General features: G+C 31.0%; 1 protein-coding gene across 1 annotated transcript; it reads right to left on the reverse strand.

Annotated features, from left to right (window-relative positions):
• Positions 1-277: 277 nt before the first annotated feature.
• Positions 278-1810, reverse strand: LOC122798748 (zinc finger protein 271-like). The gene has a single exon (XM_044067850.1). The coding sequence runs from the start codon at positions 1641-1643 to the stop codon at positions 315-317; it is 1329 nt and encodes a 442-aa protein (XP_043923785.1). The 5' UTR covers positions 1644-1810; the 3' UTR covers positions 278-314.
• Between the last annotated feature and the right edge of the window lie 11305 nt (positions 1811-13115).

Genomic DNA, 13115 nt, shown 5'->3' on the forward strand with positions numbered 1-13115 from the left:
TGAAATTTTCCATATCTGGATGCCTTTGCCTGTATTTCTCTTCGAATACTTTTGAGACTGCCTTCTCTATATTAGTTAACTAAGCTTTTTCCTTTGCATAAATATTGCACCATATCAAATCTCTCTTTCTTTCCCATGTCCATATCTCTTTTTTTAGCTTTTTCAAATATCTCTAGGTTTTGTTGTTTATATTTTTCCACTTCCTCAAAGACTTCTTTTTCCAAAGAGATCAAAGTTTCTTGATCTATATAATGTTTTTTAAAAATCTGTTGTATTAATGAACGCAAATTTTTATCTGAAGCTTCTGATAATTTTTACCCGGTGTGGATACGCTGATGCCTTACCAGATTGTTTTTGGACCTAAAACTCTTGTCACATGTGGCACATTTATACGGTTTTTGCCCAGAGTGGATACACTGATGATTTACCAGACTCTGTTTGTGCTTAAAACTCTTCTCACACATGGTACATTTATAGGATTTCTGATTAGTGTGAATATACTGATGCCTTACCAGAGTGCTTTTGTGCCTAAAACTCTTGTCACATGTGGTACATTTATAGGGTTTCTGCTCAGTGTGGATACGCTGATGAATTATAAGAGTGCTTTTCTGTCTAAAACTTTTATCACATGTGGTGCATTTATATGGCGTCTGCTCAGTGTGGATACGCTGATGACTTACAACAGCGCTTTTCACTCTGAACCTCTTCTCACACATGGTACATTTATAGGGTTTTTGCCCAGTGTGGATATGTTGATGAACTACCAAACTGCTTTTCTGCCTAAAATTCTTCTCACACATGGTACATTTATAAGGTTTCTGCTCAGTGTGGATCTGCTGATGACTTACCAGATTGTTTTTGTACCTAAAACTCTTGTCACATGTGGTACATTTATAGGGTTTTTGCCCAGTGTGGATACATTGATGAATTACCAGACTCTGTTCCTGCTTAAAACGCTTCTCACACATGGTACATTTATAGGATTTCTGATCAGTGTGAATATGCTGATGCCCTAACAGAGTGCTTTTGTGCCTAAAACTCTTGTCACATGTGGTACATTTATAGGGTTTCTGCTCAGTGTGGATACGCTGATGAATTATAAGAGTGCTTTTCTGTCTAAAACTTTTATCACATGTGGTGCATTTATATGGCGTCTGCTCAGTGTGGATACGCTGATGACTTATAACAGAGCTTTGCTGTCTAAAACTCTTCTCACATGTAGCACATTTATAGGGTTTTTGCCCAGTGTGGATACGCTGATGAATTACCAGACTGCTTTTGTGCCTAAAACTCTTCTCACACGTGGTACATTTATAAGGTTTCTTCTCAGTGTGGATACGCTGATGACTTACAAGATTGTTTTTACGGTTATAACTCTTGTCACATGTGGTACATTTATATTGTTTCTGCTCAGTGTGGATATGTTGATGAATTATAACAGCACTTTTCTGTCTAAAACTTTTATCACATGTGGTGTATTTATATGACTTTGCCAGTACATTGTTTTGTGTTTTTTCACTGTGAATTAATGGAGTAGAAAACCTTTCTTTAGCGGGCACTGAAGTACTGCCATCATTAATCCAATTGCCCTGCCTTTCTCCTGCAGAAGTTTCCAGATGCGTTCCTCGTTCTGTTTTCTTCATAAACTCACTGCTTTCCAATCTTTTAAGCTGTGTGGTTTCAGTCTGCAAAATGTATTGCCATGTGAATGACCTCTTATCTGAGGGAAATGTGTTACATTCAGAATCCTGATGTTTCCCATGTGGTGACTGTAGAATCTGCAGATCAGGGAAATCTACAGGTACATTCCTGTGGACTGAAAAGAAATTATGTGTCAGAATATAATGAGCAGCATTGAATGTTTGCTTCTCTTATCCCTGGTTTTACAAAACAAACTACATATCAGCATATCCACTCAAAAAACATTCTAATTTGTAATGGTAGAAAGCATTGTAGTGCTATTTTATAAAATTTCATTAACCTTGGATTCCAAGATGGTGGTCGGCTAGTTAGCACCCTAACCACTAGCTCCTACCGTTAATTTTTATTTTATGTAGCCTTAACTGTTTCTAAACGGTAGTAATTATTACTCGCTGTTATAAGAGACTAATATAATATACCTGAAGTCGTTTGGTGGTCTGTTTTCTGGTAAAAACTGTATTTTTTCCTTTATCCAGTTTCTGGGACAAGGAATACGAGTATCCAGGAGGCCTGTGTGAAAATGTTGTGCCTGACAGGATTCGCGCTTCTAGCAGTTGGCGCTCCTTACTTCTGTTCTGTACATCAGAATCCAGGTATGACAGAAAGTGCGGAGAATATGGATGCCCAGAGTACCAAGGCAAAAATCTCCTCAATTCTCTCCCCTGAGAAAGATAACACTTGTAAAAGGTTGAGAACTTCAAAAACAGCTCTGGATAGTAGTTCTTCAAGTAATAAAACAAATGCTAAGACAAAAACTGAACCGAATCTTCACATCGACGATCTGAAAGTAGCGCTTCAACCAATTCAGGATGCTATCCAGGTTATATCTGACCAAATGTCTGGTCTTACTAAATCTATTAACCAGTTAGTACAAAGAGTGGACACGCTAGAGCAAAAAACACAAAATAATGACTTTAAAATTAGTCAAGTGTCTGATGTAACAAAAAACAATTCTGTGCTTATTGAGGAATTACAAACTAAACTAACAGATCTTGAGCGAAGCCGTAATAATATTATTATTAGGGGGCTACCTGAAACATATGATAACCAAAACCTTATTTTAATTTGTGGTCAGATTTTCAGTGCACTTTTGGGTCCGAGTTTTACAGCTGATAAAATAATAATTGAGAGGGCACATAGAGCCATTAGACATAGACAGGATTCACAAATCCCTCGCATCATCTATACCAAACTGTTGAACTTTCAGGATGTTCAAAATATTCTACAGTCAGCAAGAAAGCAAAAAATATTGGTATGGAACAGTCATAAAATTACTTTTATCAAGACTTGCCACACCAAATAAAATTGAATAGGCAGAGGTTAGCTCCCTTTTGTGCTGATTTAATTAAAAGAAATATAAGGTTTCAGATGAGATACCCGAGTGTCCTTTTATTTACATATAAAGAGACTAAATATTCAGCGAGTACTCCATCTGAAGCTAAAGATGCTTTTATTAAAGCCTTCAATTCTTATCCAGTGTTATAAAAATGTATTTGGTTAACTCTCAGTTTGCCTTACAATAGCTGTGAAGAAATGCTGTTCTTTTACAAGTGCTGATATGTGCAAGTGTTTTATGCGAGTAATCATTTGTTCAGCATGAGTGGTTGTTCAAGGACTATTTATCTAGGCTGTCAAGATTTATCTTTTGGCAAATATACAAACAAAGTAAGTAAGCCTTGCTGTTGGTTTAACACTGATTTTGGTGTGGCATGATTTCTTTGTTAACTTGAACTATAAAGTGAGAAAACTCGAGTAGGCGTTGGATGACTGTATGATTCTTCAGATGCCAGTAAGCAACATGATGTTCCAGAATTGGTGACTGTAAATGGTGTCATGATTAGTTCTGGAGATTATTTTCCTGATACATTTCCTCCGTGTGGAGTTGCGTGAGAATTCTGGCTCTCATTTAACTGTAAAAGGCGGAACCTCTGCTTATGATTCTGTCGCTGAGATGCTGATATGCTTCGCTTCATGAGGTTTTCACTTCATGAGGTTTCCTACAGTGACAGTTCATTGTTCTGGACTTCATTCTGTAGTTATTTAAGAAATGGTGGTATAGTTTAATATATATCTAATGTATTACTTGTTAATGTCTGCCTTAATGCATGCAGTGGGGACTGGTTTACATGACTCATTTAGGATATAAATGGCTTCTCACAGTATTTTCATGGGGTATTCGCAACTTAGTTCAGTGTGTGCATGTATTGAGTCCAGTGTTCTTATATGTCGATTTCTTATCTTAAATTCTAATTTTTACTAGTGTTGTTGAATATGCACTAAAATATAATCTTAAAATTTAAAATATAATCTTAAAGTGACTAATTATTTTAGGTATGTACCATACAAATGTTTACATTTTATAAATAATATTTTTAGATTTAATTTTTTTCTGAAAAATCGCATATTTATAGGTTATAGTTAGTTAAGTTAATTTTACTTTTCCTTTTATTTATGGCTAATTTCATTGTTCTGGATATGATCTCGTGGGTGTTGGTTTATGGGTTCTAACATGGCTGTGTCTTGGAAACATTGTGTGATGTATATATGTACATATTGTTGGAGTATTAGTTTGTTACTTAATTTTTATTCTTTCTTTTGTTATAACAAGAATTATTATGCTAGCATTTCAAAAGCTTCACAGATGTATTATATATTATTTCCTTCCATTAGTTTTGAGGGGTGGGTAGGCACTGGGGAGGTATGGAAGGATTCTCTTTGCTGTATTTTGTTTTTCTTTGTCCTTTTCTATTCTTATCACTGTCATTTTATGATTATAGATAAAGGAAAGTATGGAAAATATAGGAGAAGATTGAAAATAAAAGTCAGCTATGTATTTACGAATAAAAATGAGCTTTTGGTTTTACAAAGTCACCGTCTTTATTTTTTTTAGGTTTTCCTTTCTTCTACAATAGGTGTATACTAGGCCTACTAAGCTTATTGTATTATGACTTTATATATAGATTCGTGGAATGTTAGAGGGTTGCAAAATAAGTCTAAAAGGCTTATCTGTCACTTGATTTTTAAATCATATGCTAATATATGTTTCCTTCAAGAAACACATTTGTATGATAGGGATTGGGCAGGAGTAAGAGAAAAGAAATGGGTGAAACTTATTATTTCTTCAGGTAATAGTTCTAGTGCTAGAGGAGTAGCGATAATTATTAAAAAATCTTTCCAGGGTACCATACTTAATATAAGGTCTGATGTAAATGGTAGATGGTGTTTTCACATCTCAATTTCCTAATATTAATAAACCTATTCTATTTTTTAATTTATATGGCCCGTGTTCTCAGCAATATATTTTTATTGCAGAAATTCATAATATTTTAGCAACATTTAATGATCATTATATTATAGCTGGGGGTGATTGGAATGCTGTTATTGATCCTATTGTAGATCGTTCTAATAAATCTTCCTATTATTGGTACAATACCCAATCCTCCTCTGCCTTGGAAGATTTGATGTTTGACCTTAGTCTTACTGACCCTGTTTCTTTGAAGGACCAGATAACGAAAGAGGAGTTATACACTTATTATTCAAAATGCTCCAAATCTTGGTCAAGATTGGACTTCTTTTTAATCTCGGAATTTCTTACACACTTTGATATTGTTCTATTCTTGGATCCGAGATCCGTCTCTGATCACTCTAAGATTTCAATAAATATTAACCCTATTCAAAAAAAATTCCCCTCTAAATATAATAATTGGACACTCAATAATAATTTACTTAGTAATAAAGACATTATTCAGGAAATTACTGAAACACTATCTAATCTTACCCTTAATCTGGATAGTTCTGATATACCCTTAGATATACAATGGGCAGCCTGTAAAGCTTATATGAGAGGTATTTTAATTAATAAAGCCTCTTTTCTTAAAAGGAAATATAAAGACAAAGAAATTGAACTTACAAATAAACTTCTCGAACTAGAAAAACAACAAAAAATAAATGTAGATCCCAATAGAGATAATTTAATAAATGACTTACAATTCCAATTACTTCAACTACATAAACAGAACCTAACCATTTTTGAACAAAGGATGATTGCAACCTACTCTGAATGGGCACAAACTCCATCTAAATTTCTTGCAAAATTAATTAGAAACAATCAAGAACCTCCTAAGATATCTCGGTTACACCTTAATAATAAGAATTATAACTCTGACCAAGAAATAATACAACTTTTTTCTAACCTTTTTATATGATTGAGTTTCTTAATTCTATTAAATTTCCCTCCATAAGTAAAAGTCAAGGTGACTTGCTTTCAGCTCCTATAAGCCTACAAGAAATTCAAGAAGCTATCTCGAATCTTAAGGCTGGGAAATCACCTGGTCCTGACGGATTTACAGCTGAATTCTTTAAAACTTATAACTTATTGATTTCTTCTATATTATTAAAAGTATATAATTATGTAATAAAACATGGTATCTCAGATCTTTATTGGAATACTTCGAAAACGATTTTAATTTTAAAAAATCAAAAGGACAAATCAGATCCGCACAATTATCACCCCATTTCTTTGATTAATATTGACATTAAAATTTTAGCCTCTCTTTTAGCAAATAGGCTTAGGAAAATTCTTCCTTCTATAATATCCAAGGAACAATCAGGCTTTATGTCAGGTAAACATACTTGGGATAATACCTTAACTTTAGATTCATTAATGCATATTCTGAAAAAGACAAAAATCAATTTATGCCTTGATATTAGATGCGACGAAGGCTTTTGATAGGGTTAACTGGATGTTTCTTTTTCTTTCCTTATCATATTTCAATATTCCCCCTTCTTTCATAGATATGATTAAAGTTTTATATAATAACTCCTCGACTTGCCTATGGATAAACAAAATTTTATCAAAACCAATACGAATAACTAATGGCACTAGACAGGGTTGTCCGCTATCTCCTTTCCTTTTTAATATATTCATTGAACCCTATTTCTTTATATAAAATCAAATACATTTCATGTGATTCCTAGAGTAATGAATACTATAGTTTCTTTGTCAGCTTTTGCTGATGGTTTAATTATTTACTTTCAACTTCCTAACACTGATCTTCATAAGATTGAATCTTCCATTGAGGCCTTTTCTAAAGCTTCAGATTATCAAGTTAATTTTCAGAAATCTCACATCTTTCCTATAAATCTTCAGGGATATAATCCAAATTATTTTCCTTTGTCTTCCTTTAAAATTACTTTCGATATTAAATATTTAGGGATTTCCTTTAATCATAATGTTTCATCTACATTTCAAAATAATCTCCTTAAATCATGGTCCAAAATAACTCTCGATATTCTTAGGTGGCAGAAGTTGAAATTATCTCTCTTGTCTAAAGCTGCTATAATTAAAATGAATATTCTACCTAAAATTCTCTTTCAATTCAACTCTGTAGATCAGGTAATACCAAAGTCTTTTTTGACTAAAATATGTAGGGATTTATCTAAATTTATCTGGTATCCAAAATCTGTGAGAATTGCATATAATAAACTAACTATTCCCAAATCGGGTGGAGGACTGGGACTGCCAAATTTTCAGTTATACTACTTCATCATTTCGGCAAGTAGGTTATTATGTATTTCCAAATTTAAATTAGTAGATTATAATTCTTATCCTTTATGGTCCAAAATATGGTTTCAACATGTTATAAGTCTGAATTTGAATCCGGAGGCCCTCCCTTTTCTCGTAAAAGATTCCTTAAAAAATCTCAAACTCTCAAATAATTTAAAACATAAGATTATTATTTTTCAAAACTTAATGAAACTTATAAATCTAGATAAAACCTTTCCCTTACTTCAACCCTTACATCTAAATCCTAATATTACAATTAATAATCTTCCTGTTAATCTTTCTAAATTCCCGGAAATTAAAAGCTTGGTGGTCTGGGATATACTTAAACATAATAATGAATCATTATCTAACCTATGTGTGATATTGAAGATAAAAAATATTTATCGATAATCAGACAATTGAGAGATATTATTAAGTATAAATTTATACATCTTTTTGATAATGGACAAAATATATCCTTATTAGAATCTGTTTTGCATAATCTTACTCTACCCAAGAAAATGATTTCTAATTCATATAAACTTATATCATCTATGATAAATAATAGTCCATGTCTTTTTCAAACTATTGGAATAATTATCACCCTCTTCTTTCACATAATCAGAAACTTTTGTCCATAAAAACACTATTAATTTCTCCCCTTTAAGAATCTTTTTACACACAATTGATGATTAACAATAATACATATTTTACTCCAGCTAGATTAGCAAAAATCGACTCAATAAATCTCCTTCTTGCTCCTGCTGCTCAGCACCCTACGCTGATTTATTTCATATCTTTTGGTCCTGTTATCATACTCATAAACTTTGGACTTAGTTAAAGGTCCGTCTTCAAAAAATGGGATACCACAAATCAACCCTTTGTTGGGAACTAGCCATCCTTCACATACCTATGTGTACTCTTTCTTTATTTGATACCCATGTTTTGGTCTTTTTATGTTCTCTCATGAAACTGTACATCTCTAGAAATTGGATGGATCGTACTAAGCTTTGTTGGAATAACTTTAAATCATTGGTATTTACATACATGGCTGCTCACAAATTCATTAGTAAGAGTCCTAAGAAGAGTGCCCTTTATCTAAAAATTTGCTCCAAAGTTAATACACTTCTCCTTATTTCTTCTTGATTTAATTCAGTGGTTTGTAGTTTTAATTCTAATATTTAGTACTATTTAATTACTGTTATATTATGTTTTTCTGACAGCTTGTGGGGATGCTTGTTGAAATTTTGTGATTTTTATTAGTATACTGTGTATTTTATTTATCTTGTTATAACTTGTTTGGTTTTTATTGTATTAAAACAAAATTGCCAATAAAATTTTTTTTGAAAAAAAAAAAACATTTCATTAACCTTAGATATCCACTTACCGCCCTCAACCCCCCCCCCCCACAAGGAAACAACAGTGAAAAACGTCTCTAAAGCGAACTTTATGCTACACATGAAAGAGGTGGCAAACTCTGTTACTCCCACGCAAAATGTCAATATAATTGAATCTGCTGTATCCTACACAAAAGCACTCTACAAGCACATACATGAGTGCATGGACCGTGCTATCCCAAACAAGACTAAGACCCACTCTGAAAAAAGAGGAAACCTGTCTGGTGGACCCCTGCCATAAATAAACTCTATAAAAGAAGGAAGAAATTATTACAAAAACGAGTAAAAACCCAGGAATGGAAGTGGTCCCTAAACAACCTCAGCAAAAAGCTAAGAACCCTTATAAAATCCTCTAAGGCGAGTTTTGAAAGAAAAATCGCAACAGACACCAAAGACAACCACAAAGCATTTTTTAGCTATGTCAAGAACCTAAATAGCAACAAATATACCTGTTGAATACATACAGATACAACTCCACAAAACTATCATCATTCATAAATATACCTGTTGAATACATACAGATACAATTAAATAAAACTATCATCATTTATAAATATACCTGTTGAATACATAGAGATACAATTAAATAAAACTATCATCATTCATAAATATACCTGTTGAATACATAGAGATACAATTAAATAAAACTATCATCATTCATAAATATACCAGTTGAATACATAGAGATACAATTCCATAAAACTATCATTATCATTCATTAATATACCTTTGAATATACAGAGATACAATTCCATAAAACTATCTTTATCATCATTCATAAATATACCTGTTGAATATATAGAGATACAATTCCATAAAACTATTATTACCATAATTCATAAATATACCTGTTGAATATACAGAGATACAATTCCAAAAAACTATCAATATCATATTTCATAAATATACCTGTTGAATACACACAGATACAATTCCATAAAACTTTCAGCATTCATAAATATACCTGCTGAATATACAGAGATGCAATTCCATAAAACTATCAATGTCATCATTCATAAATACACCTGTTGAATACATAGAGATACAATTCCATAAAACTATTATTACCATCATTCATAAATATACCTGTTGAATATACAGAGATACAATTCCAAAAAACTATCAATATCATATTACATAAATATACCTGTTGAATACACACAGATACAATTCCATAAAACTTTCAGCATTCATAAATATACCTGCTGAATATATAGAGATGCAATTCCATAAAACTATCAATGTCATCATTCATAAATATACCTGTTGAATACATAGAGATACAATTCCATAAAACTATTATTACCATCATTCATAGAAATACCTGTTGAATATACAGAGATACAATTCCAAAAAACTATCAGTGTCATCATCCATAAATATACCTGTTGAATACATAGAGATACAATTAAATAAAACTATCATCATTCATAAATATACCAGTTGAATACATAGAGATACAATTCAATAAAACTATCATTATCATTCATTAATATACCTGTTGAATACATAGAGATACAATTCCATAAAACTATTATTACCATCATTCATAAATATACCTGATGAATATACAGAGATACAATTCCAAAAAAACTATCAATGTCATCATTCATAAATATACCTGTTGAATACATAGAGATACAATTAAATAAAACTATCATCATTCATAAATATACCAGTTGAATACATAGAGATACAATTCCATAAAACTATTATTACCATCATTCATAAATATACCTATTGAATATACAGAGATACAATTCCAAAAAACTATCAATATCATATTTCATAAATATACCTGTTGAATACACACAGATACAATTCCATAAAACTTTCAGCATTCATAAATATACCTGCTGAATATACAGAGATACAATTCCGTAAAACTATCAGTATCATCATTCATAAATATACCTGTTGAATACATAGAGATACAATTCCATAAAACTATTATTACCATCATTCATAGATATACCTGTTGAATATACAGAGATACAATTCCAAAAAACTATCAATGTCATCATTCATAAATATACCTGTTGAATACATAGCGATACAATTAAATAAAACTATCATCATTCATAAATATACCAGTTGAATACATAGAGATAATTCAATAAAACTATCATTATCATTCATTAATATACCTGTTGAATATACAGAGATACAATTCCATAAAACTATCATTATCATCATTCATAAATATACCTGTTGAATATACAGAGATACAATTCCAAAAAACTATCAATGTCATCATTCATAAATATACCTGTTGAATATATAGAGATACAATTAAATAAAACTATCATCATTCATGAATATACCTGTTGAATACATAGAGATACAATTCCATAAAACTATCATTATCATTAATAAATATACCTGCTGAATATACAGAGATACAATTCCAAAAAAACTATCAATATCATATTTCATAAATATACCTGTTGAATACATAGAGATACAATTCCATAAAACTATTATTACCATCATTCATAAATATGCCTGTTGAATATACAGAGATACAATTCCAAAAAACTATCAATATCATATTTCATAAATATACCTGTTGAATACACACAGATACAATTCCATAAAACTTTCAGCATTCATAAATATACCTGCTGAATATACAGAGATGCAATTCCATAAAACTATCAATGTCATCATTCATAAATATACCTGTTGAATACATAGAGATACAATTAAATAAAACTATCATCATTCATAAATATACCTGTTGAATACATAGAGATACAATTCCATAAAACTGTCATTATCATTAATAAATATACCTGTTGAATATACAGAGATACAATTCCAAAAAACTATCAATATCATATTTCATAAATATACCTGTTGAATACATAGAGATACAATTCCATAAAACTATTATTACCATCATTCATAAATATACCTGTTGAATATACAGAGATACAATTCCAAAAAACTATCAATATCATATTTCATAAATATACCTGTTGAATACACACAGATACAATTCCATAAAACTTTCAGCATTCATAAATATACCTGCTGAATATACAGAGATGCAATTCCATAAAACTATCAATGTCATCATTCATAAATATACCTGTTGAATATATAGAGATACAATTAAATAAAACTATCATCATTCATAAATATACCTGTTGAAGACATAGAGATAAACTATCAATATCATCATTCAGAAATATACCTGTTGAATACATAGAGATACAATTCCATAAAACTATTATTACCATCATTCATAAATATACCTGTTGAATATACAGAGATACAATTCCAAAAAACTATCAATATCATATTTCATAAATATACCTGTTGAATGCACACAGATGCAATTCCAAAAACTTTCAGCATTCATAAATATACCTGCTGAATATACAGAGATACAATTCCGTAAAACTATCAATATCATCATTCATAAATATACCTGTTGAATACATAGAGATACAATTCCATAAAACTATTATCATCATTCATAAAGATACCTGTTGAATATACAAGAGATACAATTCCAAAAAACTATCAATGTCATCATTCATAAATATACCTGTTGAATACATAGAGATACAATTAAATAAAACTATCATCATTCATAAATATACCTGTTGAATTCATAGAGATACAATTAAATAAAACTATCATCATTCATAAATATACCTGTTGAATACATAGAGATACAATTCCATAAAACTATTATTACCATCATTCATAAATATACCTGTTGAATATACAGAGATACAATTCCATAAAACTATCAATATCATATTTCATAAATATACCTGTTGAATACACACAGATACAATTCCATAAAACTTTCAGCATTCATAAATATACCTGTTAAATACATAGAGATACAATTCCATAAAACTATCATTATCATTCATAAATATACCTGTTGAATATACAGAGATACAATTCCAAAAAACTATCAATATCATATTTCATAAATATACCTGTTGAATACACACAGATACAATTCCATAAAACTTTCAGCATTCATAAATATACCTGCTGAATATACAGAGATGCAATTCCATAAAACTATCAATGTCATCATTCATAAATATACCTGTTGAATATATAGAGATACAATTAAATAAAACTATCATCATTCATAAATATACCTGTTGAATACATAGAGATACAATTCCATAAAACTATCATTATCATCATTCATAAATATACCAGTTGAATACATAGAGATACAAGTCCAGACGGTGTCCCGGACTGTGTCCTACATGAACTCCAAGAAGAGCTAAACCCAAACATAAAACTACTGTTCAATCTCAGCCTTACTACAGGATATGTACCCAAAGAGCGGCGTACAGCAACAGTGGTCCCTCTCCACAAAGGTGGTGCCTCAACGGATCCTGGAAACTATTGCCCCATAAGCCTGACTAGCTTGGTCTGCAAAGCTATGGAAAGGATCATCATGGACCTCATAAATAAAGATATTGGGGACC

Source organism: Protopterus annectens, chromosome 3.part1 (genome assembly GCF_019279795.1).
Source record: "Protopterus annectens isolate FY-2018-M chromosome 3.part1, PAN1.0, whole genome shotgun sequence".
NCBI lineage: Eukaryota > Metazoa > Chordata > Ceratodontiformes > Protopteridae > Protopterus > Protopterus annectens.

Excerpts from the sequence above, each read along its gene's own strand:
- LOC122798748 (XM_044067850.1), bottom strand. The coding sequence starts at position 1,643 with ATGAAGAAAACAGAACGAGGAACGCATCTGGAAACTTCTGCAGGAGAA.